General features: G+C 40.2%; 6 protein-coding genes across 6 annotated transcripts; 4 read left to right on the forward strand and 2 right to left on the reverse strand.

Moving 5' to 3' along the window:
* The first annotated feature begins 3,863 nt into the window (after positions 1-3,863).
* BCR41DRAFT_390099 (hypothetical protein) lies at positions 3,864-6,723 on the forward strand. The gene is made up of 9 exons (XM_022028192.1): positions 3,864-4,378; positions 4,471-4,480; positions 4,583-4,690; positions 4,784-5,098; positions 5,199-5,245; positions 5,347-5,597; positions 5,717-5,916; positions 6,018-6,244; positions 6,343-6,723. Exons 1-9 carry the CDS (start codon positions 4,064-4,066, stop codon positions 6,553-6,555), a joined length of 1,686 nt encoding a protein of 561 aa, XP_021876322.1. The 5' UTR covers positions 3,864-4,063; the 3' UTR covers positions 6,556-6,723.
* Positions 6,724-8,634: 1,911 nt separating this feature from the next.
* On the forward strand, positions 8,635-11,068 carry BCR41DRAFT_206798 (hypothetical protein). The gene is made up of 10 exons (XM_022019931.1): positions 8,635-8,918; positions 9,092-9,172; positions 9,391-9,519; positions 9,677-9,720; positions 9,826-9,927; positions 10,066-10,185; positions 10,345-10,440; positions 10,551-10,610; positions 10,813-10,925; positions 11,026-11,068. The coding sequence occupies exons 1-9, from the start codon at positions 8,720-8,722 to the stop codon at positions 10,822-10,824; spliced, it is 843 nt and encodes a 280-aa protein (XP_021876323.1). The 5' UTR covers positions 8,635-8,719; the 3' UTR covers positions 10,825-10,925; positions 11,026-11,068.
* A 2-nt stretch (positions 11,069-11,070) lies between these two features.
* On the forward strand, positions 11,071-15,505 carry BCR41DRAFT_206794 (hypothetical protein). Its single transcript, XM_022019930.1, has 12 exons — positions 11,071-11,415; positions 11,550-11,676; positions 11,796-11,902; positions 11,995-12,416; positions 12,556-12,799; positions 12,943-13,108; positions 13,231-13,252; positions 13,387-13,623; positions 13,748-13,941; positions 14,045-14,169; positions 14,282-14,323; positions 14,453-15,505. Exons 1-12 carry the CDS (start codon positions 11,212-11,214, stop codon positions 15,392-15,394), a joined length of 2,832 nt encoding a protein of 943 aa, XP_021876324.1. The 5' UTR covers positions 11,071-11,211; the 3' UTR covers positions 15,395-15,505.
* Positions 15,506-15,518: 13 nt separating this feature from the next.
* Positions 15,519-17,890, reverse strand: BCR41DRAFT_363092 (cation efflux family-domain-containing protein). Its single transcript, XM_022025837.1, has 6 exons — positions 17,570-17,890; positions 16,878-17,463; positions 16,652-16,772; positions 16,431-16,553; positions 16,238-16,332; positions 15,519-16,130 (listed from the first exon to the last, which is right to left on the reverse strand). Exons 1-6 carry the CDS (start codon positions 17,780-17,782, stop codon positions 15,616-15,618), a joined length of 1,653 nt encoding a protein of 550 aa, XP_021876325.1. The 5' UTR covers positions 17,783-17,890; the 3' UTR covers positions 15,519-15,615.
* A 2,623-nt stretch (positions 17,891-20,513) lies between these two features.
* Positions 20,514-21,683, forward strand: BCR41DRAFT_379137 (mitochondrial carrier domain-containing protein; the record flags this gene model as incomplete). Its single annotated transcript, XM_022027197.1, has 4 exons — positions 20,514-20,661; positions 20,756-20,868; positions 21,045-21,197; positions 21,309-21,683. The coding sequence occupies 4 exons, from the start codon at positions 20,514-20,516 to the stop codon at positions 21,681-21,683; spliced, it is 789 nt and encodes a 262-aa protein (XP_021876326.1).
* A 30-nt stretch (positions 21,684-21,713) lies between these two features.
* Positions 21,714-24,926, reverse strand: BCR41DRAFT_426079 (hypothetical protein). Its single transcript, XM_022030677.1, has 7 exons — positions 24,742-24,926; positions 24,432-24,495; positions 24,242-24,311; positions 24,048-24,151; positions 22,743-23,948; positions 22,421-22,646; positions 21,714-22,316 (listed from the first exon to the last, which is right to left on the reverse strand). Exons 2-7 carry the CDS (start codon positions 24,471-24,473, stop codon positions 21,880-21,882), a joined length of 2,085 nt encoding a protein of 694 aa, XP_021876327.1. The 5' UTR covers positions 24,474-24,495; positions 24,742-24,926; the 3' UTR covers positions 21,714-21,879.
* Between the last annotated feature and the right edge of the window lie 1,742 nt (positions 24,927-26,668).

Consider the following 26,668-nt stretch of genomic DNA (forward strand, 5'->3'; position numbering starts at 1 on the left):
AGAGTTTTGACTGTTTGGGCGATAAATCTGATTATACGGGCAGTAAACCAATAAATATTGGTTGTTCAGTGTGATTGAATGAAGGAATGAGGATCTAATTCAAGCGAAGTGCATCAACTTCTTTATAGGCTGCTTTGGGCTTGACCCTTCTTTGGTTTTTGTCTCAAATCCTTGGTTAACTGCGGCGGTCATGTGATACCGCAGTTTAGACAAATCATTGAAATCACACGCACGTACATGTACACAATAAGTACACACCGCACAACCATCTTTTAGTTCTATTGTCCTGCGGACGCAGTAATTGAAGTATTTGTTTGTGATTCATTGTCCTTCACAGCTGTGGAAAGCAGTATGTATATTTTATACAAAGCATAGGCATGGTCAAAGAGTGTTCTCCTCACTCAATTGGCGGTACCAATGAGTCTCTTTTTTAAAGGAAGTTAAAAAAAAAGCTTTTTTTAGGCAACAACGGTACTTCAGGCAGACCTACTCATCCTATCCTCAGAACCACATGCTGTCAGTCTCCCTCTTAGGAAGTCAGTTTTTTAGGTCCGTCATGGTGATTTCCACAAGTTAGTGCTTTCGTATGATAAAAGCCAAACCTAACAAATCTATTCCAAGAGACACCCTGGCTCAGTCTGTGAGGACCCCTGATAACACTTCTTCCTGAAAATAGCGTTTAATTCTTGCTCTTCTTGAACTGAACATGTGCTTGCTGCATTGTGCTTTTTTTCTTTTGCGTGTGACCCATAATGAGGGTTTCTCGTCAGTTTCATAACTTTCATTGATCCTTGTTTCAGATTAATTCTTTTCACTCAGTTCTGTTGGTGTTACTATTCAGGGCATCAACAACGGAAAATTAATCAAGACAGTTCAACTTTATGCTCCCGAGGTCCACAGGATAAGCGTAGCGCTCTCTGGTGACTGTAACTCCAAGGGAGTTAATCCTAGAGTCACGAAGTAAAACTATTGAAGCGAGCCGTAAAAAGCGTTTCTAAATCTTTTATTTATTAAGAAATGTCACTACTATACTAATAAGATATTTCTCTGCTTTTCCTATTGTGGGGATATATAACTAGGCCTTCCCCATCCGCTTCATTGACAGAAGATATTAAAAGATAATCAATGTTATTGCCTCAATAGTAAGAACAAACCATCGTCCTCTCCTTCTCCTCTCGTAAATGCTCCATCAAACATTTCAAAGAGATTTTGGAATCTACTGGTCGGCCCATAGCTACATCAATCTCCAACAAGCCATACTTTATCAGCCCGGTCTGTACTGGGACATCCGCTATCGACAAGTACTTATTACACTCGGATTGTGAGAAGAAGCCGATCCGGGCAATGTTGAACAACTTCTCCCACACTATCAAAAAGCACACATCGAAGCCTTGATCAGCACCAAGAATGATGTAATACCAAGATGACAGATGTTATCGAACTTCAACGGAGGAAGGTTGCTGCTATTAAAGACCCCGTTAGACAGCTACTTTTAGCCAACATGATCTCAAAGATGCAAACATCTCACTGAGATGAAAGCCAGGGTAGTGTACCTTCTATCCGGTGTCTTCTAAGGTACCAGAGGGAGCAGAGAGCTTCTCCAGCGCCGAGTAATATCACAACACAGGGGATTTTTGAGAAGATACAATGTCTTCATAACAAAGATGATGTCTTGCCATTCACCGATGATATACTAATACGCAAAAATAAGTTGAGATCATCTATCAGCTTACCTTTCTCTTTTATCACTTAGGAGCCGTCTTTGTAGACACTGATCAAACTTGACATAAATTAAGCTCCCGTCATCACATATCATTATTGCGTATACTTTTTTTTCAGTTCGATTCCTTATTGAAACAGGTTTGTTTTTATTGCAGGCTGGTCATGGAGGTGAAAATCGGAAACATCAATTTTTTGCTCCCTTGCCTTTGACTTGCTTATATCAAAGTCCATGCCCCTAGATGCCACGACAGCAGTTTCGTGGAGCAAGCCTTCTCCTGAAGCAGATATGAAAAGTAAAATCATTAAAAATCATCTGGAAAATGCTACTTTTGTATTTTATTCTTCATTTGGCATACCAATCAACAATGCCCTGCTTGGGAAAGATAGTTCGGACTTCGGGCTGCCGCATACTATGATGCTAAGTAATAACGTCGAATAGACAAGCGACAACTGTAAAATATCCGTGATTTGCTATGGGTAGATGTGAAAAGGCAAACAAGAAGGAAACCAAACCTATTTGCATACCCCCACTCAAAGTCCAGTACATGGAGAGCACTATTGGTGTACAGGCATCCTTCAATTGTCGACAAAAGGCCGTCATTCCCTGCAGACCCTACCATAACCAGTACCCTGTGGTGCATTTCCAAGCCTGTTATTCGATGGCTGTGCAATAACCATTTCCTTTATGCAATTATTTTATTGCCCTTCGAACAGACATTTTGGCAGACAGAGCGCATATCCTTTGCTTAGTGGAGAGCAACCTCACCGAGCAACTATGCGTACTGTTAAGTGTCCAACAGTTGCCACCCTGGTGTGGTACCAGAGATGATCAAAATTTCTTATTTGGTCAGGACGGAGCACGACATTGTGTATATGTGCTGTCAATATATATTTAGGTGTAATATGCAACAGCACTCACACATATAGACAGGCAGCATCTTCTTTCTAAAAAGCATCAAAGATGGATGCATTGCTGCTGAAGACAAATGTATTGATCCGGTATCAAAACTTACAATATCCAGAACAGTCTAAAGTCCATTATCTTAGGAACAATAAACACTCACTAACTCTCTATTTGAATTATCTATCAAATAATGGCATGGTGCAGATGTACAGAAGTTTTCCTCGGAAGACAACCAAAATAGGTTCTTGACAATGCTCGACAACCTCATTTTGTTCGGTTGCTCTTTCGGAAAGGATTCGTCCAGACCCCCGAGTACTTCGAACAGAACACAGAGTTCAATATTAATGGCAGTATCGACAGTAAAGGCCTAGGCGGATACCAATCATTCTTAATACTTTGGCATGTGGCTGGCGGGACTAGATACTCTTTTCGAGGCGGAGCTATAGCCTATGGTGTAGATTTTTTTGCGCCATGTTTTTCAACCTTAACTGAGTAGTATCGTGTCTGTTCTCACCGGATTTTCTCCAATTAAAAAGATTGGATGATGGCTGAAAATAATGGTTATCAGAGAGCTGCGATTATCTACTGTTAAGGCCATTATTATTATTGCTACAGGCGTTTCTGTCATAAAGATAGAATCTGACTTAAAAGGGTTAATAATGGCAAGACATTAAATTGGTTATTCACCCCATGCTTCTCCTTTGTAGCAAGCTCTTAAGCACCTCCAAAAACGTGAGTGATAATGACGGACACAGCAATAAACTGAATGCAGTTTTAGATACTCAGAATGAACTTTGTTCTACGATTAGCAAACTTTTTATATTAATAAACGCTATTTTCCCAACGAGTAAGGGTCCCATACAATCAACTGCAGTAGGCCTCCATTGGGAAACATGTCTGTTCTGAAGTTCTGTAGTTTCGAAGAAATTGGTATGGAATGGCCTACATAGACGACCGTTGACTGAGGACATGTCATTACATAACTCATTAAACGGACTTTGAAAGGTTAGAGAATATCAGTGCACGTGTTGGTCACTGGGCATTCCCCGATACAGAACTGAATCAACGATTTACATCAAATCCAATTGCGTTCGAGCGTAAATGAAATTGGACGCGTTCTGTGTCTTTACCTAGGCATTTGATATGGTTGAAGTTTTAGGGAAGGAATGATATCCGCTCTGTTTGATTAGCCGCTCTTGTCTATATGTTTCTGCACCAGACATGGTTCTTCGGGCATCTCTGTCACTCTTCTACATATATATTTTTTCTTTTTGCGTCTTTGCGTATACATTGCGACCTCCATTGTAAAACAAGCAAAGTCGGACATTCGATCCTTTTTGCTCATTCCTTTCTCTTTCTCTCTTTCACTCTCTCACATACAGTGTCTGTCATTTTATGTTTTTTTCTCACAATTGAATTCCTTTTCTTTTCTCAAGCATGGAGGTTGATGCGCTTACGACCGTGTTAATTGCTGCCATTACACTTTTTCTGGCATACATTCAATTCAATAAGAGTGAACCTGACGTCCATCCTCTTGTCCTGCAACAACAGTCCACCCCTACTCTCATTCGAAACGAAGGCGAGTCTGTCATCTATCGATCTAAATTTATATCTCACACAGCACCGTTATTGAAGCTGCCTAATGAAAGTAGGATCAATACCTTATACGATGTCTGGCAGGCAGGACGAGCCATTGATCCCTCTGCAGTGTCATTAACTTTCTTGCTCCAGAACCAGTTTTATCTTGTGAATGTAATATTAAGACATTGAGAGGAAAGATGTTTTGAGTGTTTTTTTTTTACATCTTCATCAATCTAAATTATTTATTTTATTTATTATTTTAGAATACATATGGTACGTACTTTTATGTCTTCTTTCTTGTCATCAGCCTCGCTTGGATCAGAGTTAATGTTTTGAGTAATAAATATATGCTTACTCTTTTTGGCTCTTTAAAAGAACAAGCCGAGAGGAGGATCAGTGGATTCGGATCAGGATTCGTTTCATTGACAGGTCTAAAGCCTAAAACAGAGACACCTGTCGGTATTATGGCTCCTTATTCACAAGGTAACAAAAAAAAGAAAAGAAAAGAAAAGAAAAAAGAAACGACTGTATTAGTAGGTCATATCCAACACTAAAATCTGGTGTTTTTGATATCAGAATCCTTCATTGCTCAACAGGCCTTCTATCGATACAGCTTTGTGGCAGTTCCTATCCATGATTTGAAAAATATTGATCTCTTGATCGAGGTTGTCAGCCAAACAAAGCTCAAAGCCATCATTGTCTCTCAAAAGGCTCTCCCTTCGTTACTACATGTATTAAAGGAATGCCCGAGTGTTAAAACCATTATTGTCGCCGGCATATACATCTCTGCCGAGCAAATTAAGTTAGCAACTCATTATGGTGTTAAAATCACAAAATTTTCCTCCCTGGAGTATAATGGATCCTTGGACCCATTGGAGCCTATCAAGCCCGGTAACGATTTCCCTATATTTTTTTTAAGGAAAAATGTCACGCATCGTGAGAAAATATGTGTTAAACTATTGATGTCATTTTATCATTCATGGTTTCAAAGCTCCTGATGATATTGCAATGATCAACTTTAACACCAAGTCGAACTCAGTAAGTTGTAGTTTTGTAAACATAATGCAAACTTGATTTTATGCATTGTAGCTTTGGTCTGACTTTGTCTATTCTCTCTGATGTTGAATGTCCAAAATAAGCTGTCAAAAGGTGTCGTGCTCACGCACTCAAACTTGGTGGCAGCCATGGCTGCATTCTCGGCGTCGCTTCCTGCAGGCAAAAAGTTTACTAGCAAAGATCGTCTACTCTCTCATTTCTCCCATGGGGATGTCATTGCCATTTGGCTATCAAGTGCCATCATTTTGACGGGAGGTTCCCAGATTTTCCCGTCAGGCCTTATGAAGAATGTTCTTCATGAGGCGCAGGCCTCCATGCCCACAATTTTTGCTAGGTAATGCTTTTTTTTTTTTTTTTTTTTTTTTTTTTTTCTTCTTCTTCTCCTAATTATGCAATCCGGATGGTATTTGCTTAGTAAGCAACTGCGTTTTTTTCCTTCTCCTTGTAACATAGCGCACCTATAACGCTTGAAAAGATTCATCAAGCACTACAGTTGACATACGGAAAGGGATTTCTATTTAACCGAGCATATGCAGCTAAGTTAGCCTTGCTTCGGGCAGGTCGTATCACTACCACCAGTCTATGGGACTTTGTTAAATTAACAGAGATCAGAGGCAAACTTGGAGGGAAAGTTAGGATGATGGTTACTACAAGTAAGTTTCATGAAATTTGCTTTTGCTTTTACTTTCCTTTTTTTTTTTATGATACAAATAATCTAAAAAAAAAAAAAAAAAAAAAAAACATTCTTAAAAAGATCCTACGCAGCAGGAAACACTTGATTATATCAGGGCCGCCTTAGGCATTCATGTTATTAGTACATATGGCAGAACAGAGACATCGGGCCTGACATGTTGCAGCAACATTTATGACTACTCAAGTGCTCCTACTCTTGGCGGACCTGTAGGCTGCAACGAAATCAAACTGATCGACTATGTTGAGGGCGGATACACCAGCTCTGATGCACCCTATCCACGCGGCGAGGTGGGGAGAAAACAATGTCTTTAATTTCATATTGCTTTTAGACTTTGTAAAAAATGACCCATAGGTCTTTTTTAACATTTATGCAACTTTTTTGATAGATTTTGATTCGTGGGCCAAATGTGATGAAGGGTTACTACAAAAAACCGAATGCAACGGCTTCAGTGCTGGATAAAGATGGCTGGTTCCACACATCAGAGCTTGGAGCTTTCCACGATAATGGCGCCATAGAATTATTAGGAAAGAAAAAAAGGACCAGGGTATCTTCTTTATCTACAACGGACTCGTCCTTGTCATCTGGATCTGGACAATGAGAATGCAAGTGGTAGTTTTTTTTTTTTATTTTTATTTTTTTATACCCTGTATTTACAATTGGTGGATAGAGTAATGATACAAAAAATGATGGCTATACTTTACTTCAATGAATATGTTCAAGCCAGAGTTTAAAATTAAAATCTCGCAATGATGTTCGTGTTCGCTTGGAACGACAGCTTTTATTTATAATCGATAGCCATTTCCATACTATTTCCTATGTACAACACCTCTCAAGAACTTTAAAAAAAAAAAAAAAAAAAAAAAAAAGAGTACAGCATGGCATAGTAAACGAGTGCATATCCACAGAAAAGCAGGAGCCCTTGAAGCATGGGCACATGTGGAGAAGGAAAGGGGAGAGACAAGAAAGGGGTAGATCTTGTTAAGGAGGGAGAGAAAGGGGTGGTAAAATAATAATAAAGAGCAACCAACTCTTTTGATCTGGCAGTGGTTGGTGGTCAGTCATTCATCACCTTTATTCTTTTTTCCACTCCTTCTTGCTCTCTCTTATTCCCCGCATGTCTCCCTGATTTGCGTCTTCATTGTTGCTCATGCATGGAAAATAAATGTCAATCCAAGCGTATTTAGCTCGCTCAACTTTTATGGTTCAGAATGACCTTTCAGAGTGGAAAAGATAAAGACAGACAGACACCTAGACTATTCATTTCAGTGTATCTTATGCAAATAGACGAGTGTAAAAAAGAGGAGAGATGTACCTGAAAGGAAATACATGGAACGCGTAAGGACAACTGTTGATACAGTTTAGTCCATGCGGATTTTGATTATTAACATGGCATGCTCAGCTTTCTTTATTTGATGATTTTTTATATTTGCTCACGACATCTTGCATGGTCATTTCCTTTTCAGAATTGCTGTGGCAAATTGTCATACAAATCGAAACGGAAAAGAACATTTTTTTGTAAAAGATGGGAAGCATTGTTTTGTTTAATAATTTTGTGGTTTAGTGCAGCTTTTTCTTTTTTATGGAACGTTGACAGGAATACCTGTGGTTAACTTTTTAAAATGAGGAAGGGATAAAAAAAGAACGAGAGAGAGAATGTGTGTATAATCGTCGATGTTGCGCTCTGAATAAGGTACCGTCATAGGCAAGGTAATAGACATTTGTGAGATGAACGATCCTTAAGGACTCGGTCGTGGCAATTAGCACGACAATCCGACAGGTGTCCTACCAGATTGGCAGAAAGATTTGTATGATTTTATGTAATTTGATGGAGCATTGGACGTTTTATTGGTTTCAAAGTGATAAAGTGCATGGCATGAAACGCAGTGGCCCATTTTCATTTATGAAAACTTTACTCTTCTAACTTGTCTCTTTCTTCACTCCCTTACTGCCTTGTTGTTGTTCTCTCTTTAGTTCCTCGACTCGACGTCGGCATTGCAGCCCCACTTCATCATCTATAAGGGGTGTTCCTTCATTCTTTACTTTTCTTATTACCATTTTATTCTTTATTGAACGCTTTATTACCTTTTGCTCGTTTCATACCTACATTCACATTCACATTCACACATTACACACACCCACTTGGACATTTCCTTAGAGTTTACTTACATTGAGTATTAACCTGTTGATCATTCCCCACCCTCTCTTTTACTCCAGAGACACAACAACCATTATCGTCTATTGTTTGTGCTTGTCATATTGGTCTTTGAGTTGACCTGTTGTCCCCAACTTTCTTCTGAAGAGCTGGGCAGACCCCTTCCTCTATTCCTTCCTTATTTCCCCATTTTGCTGACCCGTTTGAACACTCTTTATTACCTCCGTTGCTCACTGTCCTTAATAACCTAACGTGCTGTTGCATGGAGTAAAACCCCTTGGAGGATCCTGTGTGGTTTATTTAGAACTGTGAATGTCCAGGTCCGTCTCCCACGAATTTTACGCGTTTTTTAACAATAATCGCAATTCTCCCTCCCGAATCCTATTTTTCTTTCCATCCCTTTTAATAGCTTCTATCTTTCCTTACCACTACCCCTTCATTCTTGTTTTCCCTACTCTTTCTTCGTCCGGTTAGTTCCCTAAGAGTAAAAGAGATAGACAAAAAAACGAAGCATCCCCATTTTTTTTTTTTTTTTTTTTTTTCGCCTAAAGATTTGAACGTTCTGAACTCTGTTGAGTGCTTGTATGTGAGTGGGAGAGGTACACTGATCATGGATGTCCCCATAGCAGAGCCTCCTCAAGATGCCGATTATTTAGACTACAAGGACCTGACACTACCACTCGATCCAAACATTATCTTTGAGGCATCGCCTGCTGATCTACAAAGTATTGTCTATGTCAAGCGACAGCATGAGCTGCTGGATGGTGCAATCCATGGTTGGATACGCAAAGCTCGGGAATGTTTATCAGGTATGATTCAAAAAAAAAAAAAAAAAAAAAAAAAAAAAAGAGAGTTTGGTCGAAAAGTATGAACTGCTTATCAATGTCAACATTTTATAAACTCACTGATCTTTCTTACTGGTGTTGTTGTCGCTAAAATGAACCGCCAAATATTTATTCGCCATTGTTTTACGTCTTGGAAGGTTCTACAACAGATCTCCGAGCGCAGATTCCACTGTTGGCCCAAGGAGCAGCTCGAGGGGCTGATGGTAGCATTTTGGAAGGTATGTTCCTCTAATAGATCCAGAACGATGACAGCCTCTTAGATGTAGGATATTAGGGGAAAGTGTCCATTTCAATCCTTAGCCTTATCAACTGGGAACGGGAGTTTTCCAAATATCCATCGCCATGTAATTTTTTCGGATAAGGAAAGCCTAACTTTCTTTTTCTATACAATGGCAAATATATTGTGCGATTTTTCATACTTTCTTGAAAACACAAGTCCGAGGGAATAACTGGACACATCAACAGCGCCTCATGCAAGCACTCTTCTCAATTGGCCCAGAGCTCCAAAAATGCCAACCACAGGCACTTCCAACTATTCTGGAACAACTTGCTCCAATGGTCCTTGGTAAGAGCATTAGCTAAGCTCCATAATATGGAATGTTGCGTGGATCTTTTCATTTCTTGTACTTTAGAACTTTGGAAAATTCGCGCATTGGGACACAATGAATTCCTGATTTTAGTTTCGTAGTATGAACTCATTATTCACACCTACAAATATTTAGATCCAGTCCAGGAATGCTGCTTGACAATTGAAAAAACCATCAAGGTGAGGGAAGGAGAGTTTAAACTTGTTGTAACCTTCATTCGCATGTTCCACATGTGTCTAGCGCAGCCTTTTAATCTGTTTGTAACTTTTTTCTTTTCTGATTAGTCAACTAAGCTCTATTACCGACAGGCCATTAAATTATACGAGAATGCCATTCAAAAATACCATGCAATGCCAAGGAAACATAGAATGAATAGCGCAAGAGAGGTACTGGGAAAAGAGAACAGCCTGTATGTTTGTTGTCTTAACGGACTGATGGAGCCATTGTACTTTTTATATACATTTATAAATAATCAATTTGATTAAGCTTCCTTTTTTTTTTTTTTTTTTTTTTTTTAATATTAGCCTTGCCCAGAAGCACATTTGGTTTTTGAAACTAAAAAAGAGATGTGTAAGGCTTTGTACGCGCTCAGTGGGACACTGAATCATGCCATCGCATTCAAAGAGTCATTCATCCTTGAAAAGGTAGCTACGTGAAGTCCGTGGACTTTGCTTTTTAATGATATTTTACATCACCAATAATGAAAATCTAAGCTATCCCACAATCTCACCATGCCAGTCTTTCATTTCCTATTACTATGTTTGTGATTTTTTTTTTTTTATTTTCTTATCGCATGGCACTAGACAGACGTATTTATCAGAGCATTGAACGCATGGTATGCCTCAGGAAAGACTGATACAGCGAGTATAAAAAGTGTTTTTGAAAAGCCGCGACTTGAGGTAACACATATTCTTAAATGAATCATTTTTCTTTAAATGAAGCCTATGTTCCACAAAGCAAATTAACATTCAATTCATAACAAATTTCCTCTCGTGTGTGTTGAAACTAGACATATCGTTTTAGTGCTCAAATGTTCCCTCCGCTCAATTTTCCACACGAAGAATTTGAGGTAAAAAAAAAAAAAGGAATAGCGACAATAATACAAATACACTTGTGTTTTTTCAATGATAACTATGGAGGACGAAAGAGAGACTAATATGAATGTGGTCCTATCTGTTTCCTCTTTCAGAGACACTTTTCAAAATACTGTCATTCACTCATGTTACCTATCACTTACCGTGACCTTGAAAACTTTGATCCTGTGAAACCAGAAGATGGTATAAAATCGGGGTACCTGTTCCATAGGAGCAAAAATGGGGAATGGAGTCGACAGTACTTCTATACTGATAAGCGAGGCATGCTAATGCAGTTCTCAAAGGGAAAGGTACACTATTCTTGAAGTTTTTTTTTTTTTTTTTTTTTTTTTTTCGGAACACGTCCTTGTACTTTTTTATTCTAATATCAGATGCCGCTATTGCTGCAAGAGTAGGATATCCAAGTAGCGAATCTAAAGCAGACACTCTTACGGACGGTCAATGTAGATCAAAGGGACTTTGTATTCGAGATTTGTTCAATAGAGATTTATCTGATGTATGAAGTGCAAAACAGCAAACAGCAGTACTCTTTTTTTTACTACTATACCTTCCTTGTTCACTATTTTATGACTGTAAATGAAAAAGAGGGAAAGAGTGGTGATCATGGATGGGCTCAAGCTCAGCTCATTTCCTCCTCCTATTATGAATTTTAGGGAATCAATTTTGCAAGCAACTACAAAAGTTGACTTCGAGGAGTGGAAATCAGCTTTATTTTATTGGCATCCACCAGACGATCAAATCCCACAAATCGATGCCCTCAAGATTAACTCTCCGCCATTAGTAGGTGTAGCAATAGTCTTCTTTATTTAAAGCTCTATCACTTCTCTTTGCATTCCATCTGGCACCTGAAAGGCACTAAAGCAACTTTGGCTTTGAATGGACGATTGGTTCTCTCATCCTTTTTAATACAACAGAAGCCCGTGTTATCGCGCCCTCATCATGCCAGTACTGGACGACTTTCAGAGCAGTCTTTGGTTTCACCAAAACCCAGGATGTCTGCTGAATTCCCAATCATCATAAAAGGCGACCTTTTTGTGTTAGGTAAGCGGCCTAGAATTCTTCAAATACCTACGATTCTCTTTTTTAAAAAAAAAAAAAAAAGAGAATCAGGAAAGGTGGCGTTTGTGTTAATTGAGAACTGTGATAATACCATATTACAGATTTGCGGTCAAAGCCTATGCATTCGCAAAATAAAGTCGGTACCTGGAAGCGAGTAAATTGTTGCATTCGATCCAACGGCCATTTTGCGCAATATAACATTGGCGAGGTAAAAAAATTATTTCTACCAGAAATGAGGTCAATTTCGGTCAATTTCGGATGCATTTTAATATTTTTTTTTTTTTTTTTTTTTTTTGTAAGAACGACACCCCATTTGAAACAATACCCTTGGCTGATACGCTTCGAACACATATTTGGGCATTGGACAGCAGTTTGTTTTTGAAAAAGCACTGCTTCTCAATAAAATCACCAAACGATGTAAATTATTACACAGTCTCGTTGAGACGGTCGAGTTCTGATCAAGAGACCTTCAACAAATGGCTTTATGCTCTCAAATCCTTTGCAAAGCCCGAAGTCTTTGGCGCGAGTGAGCTCCTGGAATATCGTCTTTTCAGGACATTTTCAATTACAGTCAGTGATGGAAGGGGGCTGCCAAAGGATTTAGAGGCCTATTGCGAAATTATGTTAGACGACCAGAGGAGAGCTCGCACAAGTACGCGCCTGAAGGCGTCTCGGAACTCGGATCCTGACACTTCTTTCTGGCGGGATGATTTTGAGTTCACGTAAGTTCAATTAATAAGTAATACACCTATAGGGATTTTTGAGTCCACGGAAGAAAATAGTTCTCATTGTGTTTTGTTATTTGTCAATCTCTTCTCTCTTTTTATATACATATCAATTTACCTATTCACATTTAATAAGTGACCTGGCAGCATTTACGAAAGGAATTACGATAAATGTTATCCAAGTAAAAGGGAGCAAGCTGATCCCTTTTGGAAGGACTTGCATCCCACTTCGAGATAGCCAGGAATGCGACGAAGGCTGGTATCCAATCATGAACATGAATGGTCGATCCCGATCTGAGCATCTGGGCGACCTTCGACTGAAGCTCAAGTATGAGGAGCAGTTCGTATTGCCTCTTGCCAACTACTGTGATGTATTGGAGGTAAGCGCACTAGCGATAACTCAAACAATGATCACAACAGTAAATTGTCTTACATAATGCACGTTTTTTTTTTTTTTTTTTTTTTTTTTTTTCAGCGCACTATCTTTTCATCTCATTGACTTTGGCTAATATTCTTTCATTAGATCATTGTGAATTTTCAAGAGAATAATGTCATATCCAAGCTCGCGGGGCTTGTGACGGACCTTGAAGGATTCTCCAAAAATGTGCTCCGCATTCTTGAGGGAAAAGGCCTTGCAGTTGTATGGCTCAACTCTCTGATTGATGAGGAAATTGCGGAAGCCGATCCATGTGAGTAGAAAGCTTTAGCTGTATTAAATTGTTTTGGCTATTACCTCTCTCTTTTCTTTTCCTTTTTAATATTCCCAGGATACTCACGCTTTATTTTTCATCTTGTTAATGGACTACTCTAGCTCATGTGAACACGCTATTCAGGTATTATAACTTGAAGACATGTTGTTGTAGCAATTGTGTTGGTTACATTTGAATGTATTTCAGTACCTAATTTTTTTTTTTTTTTTTTTTTTTTTTTTTTATTTGTATGTGCCGGAACCTCATCACTACCTTAGAGGAAATACCCTCCTGACAAAGGCATTGGATGCCTATATGCGCCTTGTAGGAACAGAATACCTTGATGATACATTGGGAGATATTTTGCGGGACATTTGCAAAAACAAGGTAGCCTGTGAAGTTGATCCTTCCAAGCTAGAAAAGAATGATGATCTCAAGACGCAGTGGAAAATACTGAAGCATCACACCCGTGTCTGCTGGGGTGCAATTACTGAAAGTGTCCATAATTTTCCAAAGTAAGTTCTCAGCATGTGCTTTGGCTTTTTTAAAGAAAAAAAAAAAAAAAAAAAAAAAAAGTTAAATAGTATCCACTTTTTATTCTTCCTCTAATCATGCTACTATTATCTCGTGCTTTACCAGGGAGCTACTGCTTGTGTTCTCACATCTCCAAAAGCGGCTCACAGAAAAGTTCTCGGTTCGTAGACCATCGAATAAACTGGACCCAGAGTCCGAGTTAGCTGATTTAGCACGGTACACTGGCGTCAGCGGATTCGTCTTTTTGCGCTTAATTTGTGCTGCGATCCTTACCCCTAAACTCTTTTACATCGTGAGAGGTAACCCATGTTTGGTTCTACATTCTTCCTCCTCCTTTAATCGTCTGGCTGCTAATCAAGATCCATGAATGCTTTCTATATTCATTTATGATATCGTTCCTAGAACATCCTGAAGCCCGTGCCCATCGAACGCTGACATTGATTGCCAAGTCGCTTCAGGGTTTAGCGAATCTCGTTATGTTTGGAATCAAGGAAGCGTGGATGGTTCCTATGAATGAGTTCATCGCAGTAGGTTACAAAAAAAGTATTGTGTATTACAAATACCTTAAAAAGAAGTAAAACTGCCAATGTATATTGACGTTCAACTTCCCCTTTGCTCTCATTTACTTTACCAACATAGGAAAATACAAAGAGCTTGAAGGGCTTTATTGATCAGATCTGTGTACGCCTCATTCTGTCTAATGCTTTTACTATTGTATGTGATTTATTGCAATTGTGATCTTTTCGCTGTTCACTGATAGCTTATATATGTTTTTGATTGGGGTCATTTTATATACTACTGCTATTAAAGCTTGCGGATACATGTTATGATACTGGGTCGAGTACAAATTCGGTGCGATCCATCCCAATGCAAGCTCCGCATTCGCCTGGATCAACTAATTCTTCTGTCTTTCAAGGCACAACTAATACCGACAACAACACCCACGGCAATGCTAGCGTAAGCAATATAGGATCAAGGGGATCTATATTACCAATACGAACAGGAGCTGGCATTGGCGTTGGTGCTGGGGGGACTCCATCCATGATGATGGCACCATTATCTTCACCCATCTTACAGCCACGCCTCAATAACCTTCGGTCATCAATAATAGATACAGTTTTGCCGCCTGTTGGAGATATTGAGCATGCCGCCATATTAGATCAAAACCAGGATATGCCACTGTTGCCTCATATGATTGACTTGGGCAAAGAGCTGGCTCACTTCACAAACACCGTTGCACGCGTGATTCCACATTGGCCGCACGAGTATCAAGTTGAGGCAGAGGCTGCAGCAGAAGTGATGCAGGATGACGAGGATTTGAACGTAAATGGAAATCCATTTGAAGGAAATGATCGTCAGCGACAGCAGTACCAACTAAATTGCTCTAATGAGCAAAGAGAGGAAGATATTTTGCGTAAAGTAGGACAAGCATGCTGGGATGTAGTCGAAACGATCCAGGAACGTGTTCAGCTCACTGTTGAGCTTGAACAAGAGGAGCGACTCCGAACGGCTGCTGCCGCTGCCGCTGTTGCTGTTGCTGCAGGGACAAGTGCAGGAGCAGGTGGAGCAGTAGGCAATTTGCCTTATTTTTCCAAAGCTAAGGTTTCGCGCGAAGGCTTTCGTGATGGAGAAGAGTCCTACGTGGTATATGAGCATTACGATGGGATGGATCATGAGTTGGAAAGTTTTGATGGCTATGAAAGATTTGATAGCGATGACGAGTCCTTTATTCAACAGTCCGCGTATGAGTAGCCCTGATGGATGCAAAAAGACTTTTGCATGTAAACTATGCACCTTGGTTTTATTTTTACTGATGCAAAATATATGAAATAGAGCGGCGAATGAGGATAATTACACTTGATGCAAAAAAAATTTTATTCTTAATTCATAAGCATCGTCCTGGGAAACAAGTAAAAGGAAAGGAATGGAGACCACAGAGTAGAAAATTGGGAGCTTGAGAAATATATACATATTTAATGATCTTGTACCAATTGCACGGTCAACTCGCCAGTGCCCTCAGATTGTGCGTCCAAGTCCATGAAGGCTTGTAAACTCTGGTGAATACTTGTAAGGATCGCTTGTTCATCTGCACCTTTGGTAACATTCACAATTAATGTGCCAATCAACTGTCCATACGTGTTACTCCAGACATGAGTACGCTCTAGTCTAAGTATTGCTGGATTGGAGAGTGAAAGCTGGCGAATAGCCTCTTCGATCCCTTCAAGAGCCTTTGGAGGGGTTGTCTGCAATAGGACCATACCCAAGGCTTTGGCCAATGGTCCTCCAAGCCAGAACATAACAAAGGATTGTCCGATTGCCACTAATTTGTCCAAGGCGTCCACATGTGGAAACATAGCCACAAGGACCACTCCTCCGACACAAGCCAAGCTGGTAAGTGTGAATTGGTTATTCATCAAAAGGGCTGCCTTTGACGCACTAGAGCGACTAAAAGCTGCCTGTGTCGATGTGAGAGAATTGGAGTCTAATACTTTTTTTTAGATAAGAAAAAATATAACTGCGATATTAATACATACTTCATGCCAAAACACACATAAAAAAATGGCATTGGACTTCAAGCCTTTTCTATCAACTTACAAAGGCAAAACTGTTTATGGTTTTGATATCCTAATGAAGACACTAATGTGGCGCACAAGCCGACCATTGCCCAAAATAAAGGCACTCGCACGATACTGAACAAAGAAAAAGGAAGATAGTAATTCACGGGTGAATATCGTAGAACCACAGTTTGAATATGTATATTTCTGAAAGACGTTTTGGTCAGACTTACGCTCCATTATGATGATCGTCTTCGAGCATGAGATGCTCCAAACTTTCTTTGAGCATGTTCATGCCGATGAACATCAAGAAGATAGCATTGAATAGCCCAAATAGGATTTCGAAGCGTTGCACTCTTCGATTGATAGTTTTTTTTGGAGGAAAAAAGAAAAAAAAGTCAGTTGCTTGAAATATAATATACATAGAAATTGCAAAGATAATCACTTCGCTTACCCAAAGGGATGCTTCACAGTAGACTTTTTCATTTTTATATTCATATGGACGACACTTGACGCAAATATATTGAGAACGCCAAAAGCATCAAAAAGCATCATATAGGCCAATCCGATAATTGCTATATTTGAGAGAAGAAACGTTTCTTAGCGCTCAATATCCCTCTCAATTCTTATTCTGGCCAATGGTAGCCATAGGCTCAACAAAATGTTATGATCATTATTACATAAGGAGCCAGCTCCCATTCCGGAGACCCATGTCATGATAGCGATTGACAAATGGATCAAGACCCAAGTAAACATTGTCTTTTGTTTGGGCAAAAGGTCTCCAAAAATCTGTCCATATGTAGGCAATTGAGATCGAAAACTAACAGGATAGTGGTGATGAAGGTGATGATCATGTCCATGATCATGGCTGTGGTGATGATGAGCGTGGTCATGGCCATGTCCATGTCCATGACTATGGCTGTGGCTATGGTTATGATTTTGACTGTGATCGTGTCCATGGCCGTGGCCGTGTCCGTGCTCATGGCCGTGTTCGTGTCCTTGGTTATCATGGTGATGGTGATGGTGATGATTCTGATGAAAGGTTGGAGTCTGATGAGAGTGATGAGATTCATGCTGGTGCGATTCTGATGAGATTTGATGATATTGATGGTGTTGGTGACTATGGTGTACATGGGGGTGCTCAGTTGGTACACCAATGTGGGCCCCGCCCGCATGACCTATTCTTGAAATATGGCCATGATCTTGATTACCATCTTGATGCTGAGTATGCGATCCATGGACATGACTATGTGTCCCTGCTCCACTCTGTTCAGTCGTCAATACAAGAAGCGAAACAGCCGTTATTGCTTTATTCAAAATAATTGCCCAAACAACCTGTTTTCATCAACTTTCAAGGCTTTTTTTTTTTTACCAAAGGCTTCTTGAGCTGCACAAGACTATTACCACTATTAAGACTATTGTCGAATCCTAATGAAGATGCACTCATCCCTGTTGGTCTTATGCCTTGGCCAGCCATTGGAGTTAGATGAGATTGTAAATGATGACTCTCTGAGGGTGCGGCGGCAGCAGCAGCAGCGACGAAGGGCGAGTGTGTTCTCCTGATTAGCTGAGGATTAGTATCCATAATGACTTTTTGCTTTGTCGTCTATACACTGTGTTTGCTTAGTGTCTCGAGAGCGTGATTCTAGAGTAAATGGAATGCAATGAAAAGACTGGAAGTAAAGATGAGATGAGGAAAGAGATATTACTAAAACTTTTTGTTGACTACTTTGATGGAAATTAAAATACCGTAATTCTTGTACATGTACCTTTTTTTCCACGTTGTCACATCATTCGCAGCTCAAGAAGCGGCGCCAGTGGGGCTCAATTGCACGGGTGCCAGCGGAACCTCTCCATGATTCCACGTCCCATGCATAAGATATATTACTGGCCAGACATGAAACTTTATTGGCGAGAACTGCACCAAATCTTGTTTTGTGTTTCTCGATCAAAGCCCATGGTGTGTTCGCAGAATGGTTAAATATACAAGGCCCGTGCACAAGGCATCATACCTTAGTTTGCGGATTGCAGGGTAGAAAGTAAAATGGTATTTTGTTCTTTCGCGACGTCCACAACAATCCAAGGATTTTGAAAATAAGTGCTAATCATACATGTTAAGTATAGACACCAAGGCCCGAAGCGAGTCGCGTTTGGAGAAGGGGGTACACCTTATGCCTCTGCTATTTGATGACTACCTTATGAATAAAATAGGTCGGGAATCTGGAGTGAGATCCATGAATACACCATGGGACTGAGCTCTTAAAGCATTCACAATCTCAACAAAGCAAAGAGGAACAGCAAAGACAGACGCTGTAGATTTTGGCTATACCAGAAGTGCATGCTTGATTGGTCAACGGGATATTCATTTTGGAATAAGATCATTAGACCTACTTTTTCCACGCAGAAAGAATACACGTGTACCTCAAGTTTAACTGTTACTCTGGTCCTCTCAGAGCACAAAGTACCTGCCAACGGCAAGGTCTACGCACATCAAACATGGTTTCGTCGTATACCGCGACAAGCTAAGAGCCTTGCAATGATAATATTTAAAATTGATATAAATCCTCACCACCAGTGGCCATGTTGATGAGGAAAGCCTTGAGAATGGGAATCCACAATTGTTAAATAGTTTGAGGGTATATTGCCGGGCTTTACGCCTTGGGTTTGTCCCAGGAACCTTACTGTTCTTTCGCTATTAACAAGGAAGGGAGGGAGAATAATAATTCGAGGCTAGCGATGGTGCCTCTTTATTGCCATTACTCTCATGATTTGAGTGGATAGTAACTCTATCGCTTTTAGGCCATGTTGGTGGAGAAAACTTTGTTAATGAGTAATATACATCCCACTGGAAGGCTGTTGTCCTCGCTTGCGCCTTAGAACTCGAGTCTAATTTGGTAGTCCAAGGTATTTCTCTTGCACCTTGATGGATCTTTGAAGCTATCGATATCGGCTCTCCAAACAAGAGGGAATGATGGCAATGGTTTGAAGTGCCCGTTGCGTTGCGTTCGGAGAAAGCCGGGCGTAGTTTTAGTTGACCAATTATTTTGATTCTTTGTAGAGTGATGAGCTAACTGTACTTCAGCCACTGAGGAAAGTGTTGTTCTAGGGTTGGAATGTTGGATCGAACCTACCACGGATGGAGACAAATTGCCACAGCAAAATGATTTGCATTGAACCACGCATCGGCCAAGGAGTCCCAAGAGTTTTATTATAAATATTTGGACATTTTTCTCTACAAAGCTAAGATATCCATCTCCATTTGCTGTTCCTCTACTCTATTGAAATACATTTAATTCTGTTTAAATAAATCCATTGGCGACTGTTCGGTACCTATTGCACTTCCATATCTGCCTGGACTTAGCAGTAATTAACAGAAATGTTTGGTTTTTCTTGAATGACCGCCATCCAGAGGGACTAGTAAGAATCGTCAAAGTTCACTGCATCGGTCAAAACAATAAAACTCGACTAGTAGTCAGCCAACTCTCAAAATGTGACATTAAATAACGCCTTAAGAGGCTTCAATAAAATTACGGTGGCTATTGAGACGCAGAATAGATATTTTCGTCTCTTATGTGTACTAGAAGATGCAGAGCTTGTTCTCTGAGCTAAGCTTTCTGAAGTAACGTCAGTAATCAGTAATTGCACATATTATCCCACTTTTTACATATTCCCAGCATTCTCTCGATCCAAGGGTTGTAACACAACCATCAAAGGATACATGTTTGTCAAAGCACTGATATATCCCTTGGGAAAGTGCAGGAATATGTTAAAATCATTGTTCAAGGAGCGCGCAGGGTAGTCAAAAATATGTGGTAGTGTTCAGATGTTTATACGGTTTCATATGGAGCCCGGACAGTCGCCATTGCACAGAAGGCATAGAAATGATACACTTTATCTGATGGAAATCAAGCCAATTGTTGTCGCCAAACCAGGCACATTCAGGCTCGAAAAAAAAAAAAAAAAAAAAAAAACAGATCTTGTTCGACGGATCGTCAACTACAGTGCTCATTCTTTCATTTAATTTCCTCCTCTTTTTCTTTTACTCTATTCCCTCATTCATTCTTCTCCTTTACTCACTTTCTATACATGAGTGATCTTTCTGCTTCAGCATCCACTTTGACTGTCATGCCTGCTCCCCTAAAACAGGCTACACTGCTGCAATGCATGCTGGTAATCTCATTTAACATACACAATGCTCTCTCTCCTCATTCGTTCATTTCAACCTGATTTCATTATGTAGCTTTTCTATAACCAAAACTAAGACGTTTTGCACGCGTTGTATGTTCGTCATAAAAAAAAAAAAAAAGGCTGGCGCTATGGCAGGAACAGCTGTGGACACTGCATTGTTTCCCTTGGATACATTAAAGACTCGTCTTCAATCAAAGGCTGGTTTCGCTGCCTCTGGAGGATTCAGAGGCGTCTATTCTGGCCTGACAAGTGCTGTTATCGGAAGTGCACCTGGAGGTAAAAAACAAAAAAATGAGTCATTGTGTATTATTTTTTGTACATGTCACTACCAATCTCATACCTCGTTTTTTGTCATTCAATCAATTGATAGCCTCGATGTTCTTCGTCACATATGAAGGCCTCAAGACTGGATTGTCCGCAGTGATGCCGGGTCCTCAGTATGCACCTGTCGTACACATGATATCTGCTTCTGGAGGCGAGATTGTAAGTTTATTGTACAAATTGTGGTGGTCTAGTCGTGTGTGGGCAAAATTTAATTTTCCTCGACGTTCTTACGCCACCAATCCTCTCAACACATCACACGAGCCAAAAAAAAAAGTGGAGGTCATTCACTATATATCCAATATTCATTTTGTGTTAAAACTTTTATCAAAATTTAGGCTGCCTGCTTTGTCAGAGTCCCGACAGAGGTCATCAAGCAGAGAATGCAGACAAAGCAATACAAAACTACGACAGGAGCCGTGAAAGCGGTTATCCAGAACGAGGGTATTTTAGGCTTCTACCGTGGATATTTCAGCACAGTAGCACGTGAGGTAAAATAGCGCTTTTTTTTTTTTTTAAAAAAAAAAAAAAAAAAAAAAAGCTTTTGCCCATCATCGTTATAAAACCATTACGCCTTACTTTTTTTTTTATCGCTATTATAGATTCCCTTCACATGCATCCAATTCCCCTTGTATGAATATATGAAGAATACATATGCCTTTGCCACTCATAGAACTAAGGTAGATCCTTGGGAAGCTGCTATCTGTGGATCAATTGCTGGAGGAGTCGCTGCAGGGATTACAACGCCATTAGATGTGATCAAGACACGTGTCATGCTTAGTCAACGAAGTCAGGCAGGCTCACAATCATCAGCGTATTATTCTGGGATCATCTCGACGTTCAAACGCATATTAACAGAGGAAGGTCCTCGAGCTTTATTTTCAGGCATCGGACCCCGTGTAATGTGGATTTCGATCGGTGGTAGTATTTTCTTGGGCGTCTATGAAAAAGCTAAAGTGATTATCTCACGCGAATAAGACCTAGAGACGGACGTCATGGTATCGAAAAAAAAAAAAAAAAAAAAAAAAAAAAAAACTACTCTTGCACCTTTTATTTTAGATCTGTATTATAAAAAAGTTGAGTGCAATATAAACAGAATGCGAAATGCAATATGCGGACTAATAAATAAAGTAATACAAATGTATTCTACAGGGTATGCTCTAGACGGGTAATTTAGTTATTGTTAATCTCTTTCAAAACTCTGTCTACAACTATATCTCGTCGCTTGACATCAAGAGTAGATCGAATAGGTTCTGTTCCGACCACAGAATCCCTTAATGCCTGAACGTACTCGTCCAATTTCTCAGGATTCCACTCCAAAAGTACGTTAGTGCTCTCACCACCTTCACCTCCTGTGGAAACTACAGGCACCTGCAAAAACCCAAAAAGATCTCGAAGATTTTTCCGTAGCATCAAGTTGCGCATTTTTTCTTCTGCGTGTACATGTTGCAGCTTATCGAATCTATATTGTAAATCCTGGCCTGGTGCTCCAGCAACGTGTGTACTATTCATATTTGAGTTCGATCCACTTGATCCTGCTAAAGCAAGGGTTCCACTGCTATTGCTTCCAGCCAGTTGTTGCTGTAATTGTTGATTTTGCGTTGACATTGCTAATATATAGAACATAAAAGAGGGTATAGCAGTTGGTATCATTATCTCATTAATCAAGGGTTGCTAGGAAAAAGGATGATGACATCTGCCTTTGTGCACATACCTTGAATAATACCTTCCTGGTTGGCCAACTTGGCTTGCAGATTTCGCACGATTGTCTGCAGATCCTTAGAATCGTCAAGTAGTGGAAGGGGGGCTGATTTGGGTGATTGCTGCTGTTTGTCGTTCAGGCGATTGTGAACAGGCGATCCAGTGTTGAGGGCGATAGAGCCTGAAGATGTTGATCCTTGATGGGAACTAGATGCTTTGAGACTGGATGCATCGATTCCCTATCCAAAGGTATGCATATCAATATACTCAATAAAAGCCATACACCACATAAATAAAATAAAAAATAAACAACACAATCATCTCTTTGCCATTACAGAGTGAAGATCGAAGGTCAGACTTTTGGGGTTCCTTGCAGAGCCATCATTAGGATTTGTTCCACGCCCATTACTCTGACTGTAACCGCTACCACCAAACCGATCCATGGATCCAATTGAGGGTGATGGGCTACTAGCAGATGTAAAAAGGTTGCTAGATGGATTATCGTTGATGGTTGAATTGTTGCTGTTGTACCGGCTTATCCCTGGTAGCTTTTGTTTGACTTCACTATTACCAGAGGCGCTACCGAGTATAGAATTAGATGCAGTCACTCCAAGGCCTCCCAAAGTACGGATGGGCATATTGCTCAGGTTGGTAAGATTGTTAATGCTATTGCCAGTAGAGTTCTGCCTCCTCTTGTTCTTATCTAGGGTCATTAATAGCCTCCGTCGCTGCGACTCAGCCGCGGACTCCTTGGGTGCTTTGCTGACGCTCTTCACTTTTTTTCGTTGCCCCATGGACCCACCACCAGATATGCTAGTTGAGCTGCCCAAGACTGCTTCCGAATCATCTACATCAATCTCTTCAGAATCAGAGTTCCTCTCCCTCCGCCGCCGCTCAGTTGTATCTACCGAGCGCTTATTCTTAGAATGGCTTCTAGAGCCTGCTGTTGAAGAAGAACTTGAGGACGCATTTGACTTGCTGTTATTGCTGCGGCGACGATCATCTTCCGATCCATATTCCGCGGTTGGATCCAGCATCTCGTTATCTGAGATTGATGACTCTTCGTCGTCTTCAGCCTCATGATCCCCATCACCATCATCCTCGTCATCATTCTCATCATCTGTTGACAACTCTCGATATGATTTACTGCGCTTAGTTAAGCGATGATAAGCCGAATCCGACTTGGAGACTTGATTCTGCTGCGCCTGCGTCTTCTTAAGAATTCTGTTTAATGCACCAATATCCCTGTGAATATCACAGTATAAACTGTTGTTTTTGCCCTTGGTCATAAGGTCTTCTTTCTGTGCGCAGGTAACATGCATGGCTCTGAGGCAATTATCGATGCTGCACACGGAGCATATACCAAAATCAGATTTGCAGAGACAACAGATTTGCTTTTGAGCCAAGGATGAGTTAAAGGTGATGGGGTCCTCGTTGTCGTTTAAGCTTGGGTGAGCGCGTGCACATGCAACATGGATGTATTGGTTGGGAGCTGTGGTGCGTTTGAATGCCCCTGTACGTTGTGGACAACAACAACTTGGCTATTGGAACTCAAAAGAGGGTAGTAAAAAGACTATTAGATTTTTGATGTACATACGAAACAAACTCTAACTGCTGTGATCATTTGCATAAGCTAGTACCGTGTTGGCTACAGGAATATGATCCTCACATCTCTGGCAGTACCAATTGCCTTCTGGAACAACCTCGATACCGTAACACTTTTGGTGCACCGGTATATCACAATCTACAAATGATTTAAAAACGGAAATGAGAACTACGAAAAAGATCCTGCTTTATTGCATAACACTATAAGCACAAGCACAAGCACACTTACCAGGGCCATCACAAAAAAGGATAGGATTCTTTGTGAGAGACTTTCCTGACCCACAAACGAGACAATCGGTCTGTAGAGTAAAATCAAAATAAAAAAGATCAGGAACAGTAATAAAACATTACTGTTACACACCAAGAAAGAGGGCAGAGTGCGTGACCAAAATCATCTCCATTTCCATTCGACATCTTACCTCTGCTGGAGTGGAATGAGGACTTGATCCGTTGCTCGACATGTTTTAATAAAAAGACAAGGAACTTGAAAATAATAACAACGATAATAAATATTTAAAAAAAAAAAAAAAAAAAAAAAAAAAAAAAAAAAAAAAAAAGTATGTATTAGACATATGAAGCTTCTTTGCTTCTAGTCCCTTTTTTCCCATAACGAACTAATGGTGCGCGTGGTACAACTGGTACAATAGATTTATCAGTAAGGGAAATCGTCATTGCCTATAAGAAAAAAACCTCCATTAGTGAACTTTTCTTAAATATATTTTCCCTTACGATTTTAGCGAAATCAGCCCTCTTAATTCCAGACGTGAATAAACCAGGCCAGATGGTATATGTATATCAAAAGTAGGAATAAGATAAAATGGTTCCAGGACAAAAATCAAATAATATGAACGCTCAACGACAAGGCACAAAAAGGTCGGAAATGAGATTTGTATTCTCCAAGGAAACAATCAAAGAGAAAAAGGAAAGAAAAAGGAGATATTACATTGGTGGTACATTTTTATATATCTAAATTCCCGTACAGCCCTTAAAGAAATGCACTTTTTAGTTCCACCTGTGCCTTAGGCTCGTCACCATCCTGAGGTCCGAAGCCACGTGCAGCGAATGAACGTGTTAGTCTACAAGGCGGAATTGCCATTTGTGACCGCTCTTGCCGGAGGCTGTGGTAGTTTCTAGACGAGGTTTCAAGAGGTGGGCTCGCCTATGACTACTAAAAGGCTTTCCACAAAGAATTCTCCTAACTGTGGTTCGACAGAATATCCCCATTAATGGATACTGAATGTAATGAAAATTAAATAGCTATAGTTCGCTTTACCTAACCATTAATGATTAGCCACAATAAGTATAGAAGATTTTCCTTCTAGGCTTTCTTCTAAGAAAAGTCTTTCATCGATCATGCCATCCGAGGAAATCATGTCCTCTTGTTACTTTTTCTTATCGCATCTCGAGTTTTACGGGATTTATACCATAGCCTTTTGCGCCATCCAGAGGAAGTAGTTAGAATCACCAGAGTTCATCGCTCAAACCAATAAAATTCGGCTGGTAGTCAGCCAACTCTCAAAACGTGATACAAAATAACGCCTTGACTCTTCAATAGAGTTACGGTAGCTACTGAGACGCAGAATAGATATTCTCGTCACGGACTCAACCTTGCGTACAATAGCATTTCATGATAGCTCCTGCCACAAAAGGCCGCCAAACACCCAGCTGTTGCATTAGCGTGCCCAAATGCATACGCCAATATGCACCTATGGCCACGGTGGACGGCATTTAGATGTGGCAATAAAGAGCGTCTGTCGTTGAGTAGTTAATGATTTGTTGGAAAAATGGCTCATCTTTCCAGCTCAACGCCCTGGTAACACACTTCGATGAGTAGTTACGCACATAGAAACATGGACCAAAAATCGGTCGAGGCCAATACTGATTCGATGTGTGTTTGTTGCTGTATAATGTTCATGGAATGACGGCCTCACAATGGAACTCGAACCCTTCAGTACGTCTATTTTAGTACCAAGTTCTTCTTTAATGCCTTTGCAACAAACAATACGTTGTTTTCGTGCTCGGCATGCTAGTGTCGTCCACCAGATGCAGTCTGTTGAATTGATGTGGTTTCCCGTGACCCTAGCTCCTTTACAAAGCTGTCGAAGGCAAGCTTTCCACAACGGACACCGACATTGAGATCTTCGGGCTTTAGCGCATCACAGTCCATGACAATTAAGTCGCTTGCATCACCTCTGACGAGAGCAATACCATTATTACCTATCTATCTCAAAAAACTCACTCGAGTTGCGAAGTGTTGCGCGCTGCCATACAATATGATCTTTTGCTTGCGTATTCTCGTTCCAAGTCAATTTGATGCCCATTGGCACATACTCCAAGTGGATGTATTTCTGTAACAAAGCCTCCATTCCTTTATATTTTTTATTAATAAATGCACCGTTTTCACTTTATATTTGAAGGAGGCGATTTGGTTATTTTTGAGTGGAGTTAATGCAAAAGTGGCAGAAGTCCAGTGAAGGATCCTAATCTTCTTAGTCATTGCTGTCGGAGGATATTCCCTGAACTTTATACAACGCTTGTGGCTAATCATTAATGGTTAGGTAAAGCGAACTATAGCTATTTAATTTTCATTACATTCAGTATCCATTAATGGGGATATTCTGTCGAACCACAGTTAGGAGAATTCTTTGTGGAAAGC

Source organism: Lobosporangium transversale (genome assembly GCF_002105155.1).
Source record: "Lobosporangium transversale strain NRRL 3116 chromosome Unknown BCR41scaffold_60, whole genome shotgun sequence".
NCBI lineage: Eukaryota > Fungi > Mortierellomycota > Mortierellomycetes > Mortierellales > Mortierellaceae > Lobosporangium > Lobosporangium transversale.

Excerpts from the sequence above, each read along its gene's own strand:
- BCR41DRAFT_206794 (XM_022019930.1), top strand. The coding sequence starts at position 11,212 with ATGAAAAAGAGGGAAAGAGTGGTGATCATGGATGGGCTCAAGCTCAGC. Across the intron at positions 11,416-11,549 it reads AGATTAACTCTCCGCCATTA|AAGCCCGTGTTATCGCGCCC; the intron begins GTAGGTGTAGCA and ends TTAATACAACAG. Across the intron at positions 11,677-11,795 it reads AGGCGACCTTTTTGTGTTAG|ATTTGCGGTCAAAGCCTATG; the intron begins GTAAGCGGCCTA and ends ACCATATTACAG.
- BCR41DRAFT_390099 (XM_022028192.1), top strand. The coding sequence starts at position 4,064 with ATGGAGGTTGATGCGCTTACGACCGTGTTAATTGCTGCCATTACACTT. Across the intron at positions 5,598-5,716 it reads ATGCCCACAATTTTTGCTAG|CGCACCTATAACGCTTGAAA; the intron begins GTAATGCTTTTT and ends CTTGTAACATAG. Across the intron at positions 6,245-6,342 it reads CACCCTATCCACGCGGCGAG|ATTTTGATTCGTGGGCCAAA; the intron begins GTGGGGAGAAAA and ends CTTTTTTGATAG.
- BCR41DRAFT_363092 (XM_022025837.1), bottom strand. The coding sequence starts at position 17,782 with ATGGATACTAATCCTCAGCTAATCAGGAGAACACACTCGCCCTTCGTC. Across the intron at positions 17,464-17,569 it reads TGCAGCTCAAGAAGCCTTTG|AGTGGAGCAGGGACACATAG; the intron begins GTAAAAAAAAAA and ends ACGACTGAACAG. Across the intron at positions 16,554-16,651 it reads ACTGTGAAGCATCCCTTTGG|AGTGCAACGCTTCGAAATCC; the intron begins GTAAGCGAAGTG and ends TATCAATCGAAG.
- BCR41DRAFT_206798 (XM_022019931.1), top strand. The coding sequence starts at position 8,720 with ATGGATGTCCCCATAGCAGAGCCTCCTCAAGATGCCGATTATTTAGAC. Across the intron at positions 9,928-10,065 it reads GAATGAATAGCGCAAGAGAG|CCTTGCCCAGAAGCACATTT; the intron begins GTACTGGGAAAA and ends TTTTAATATTAG. Across the intron at positions 10,441-10,550 it reads TTGAAAAGCCGCGACTTGAG|ACATATCGTTTTAGTGCTCA; the intron begins GTAACACATATT and ends TGTTGAAACTAG.
- BCR41DRAFT_426079 (XM_022030677.1), bottom strand. The coding sequence starts at position 24,473 with ATGTCGAGCAACGGATCAAGTCCTCATTCCACTCCAGCAGAG. Across the intron at positions 24,312-24,431 it reads CTCATTCCACTCCAGCAGAG|ACCGATTGTCTCGTTTGTGG; the intron begins GTAAGATGTCGA and ends TTTACTCTACAG. Across the intron at positions 22,647-22,742 it reads TGACCTTCGATCTTCACTCT|GGAATCGATGCATCCAGTCT; the intron begins GTAATGGCAAAG and ends ACCTTTGGATAG.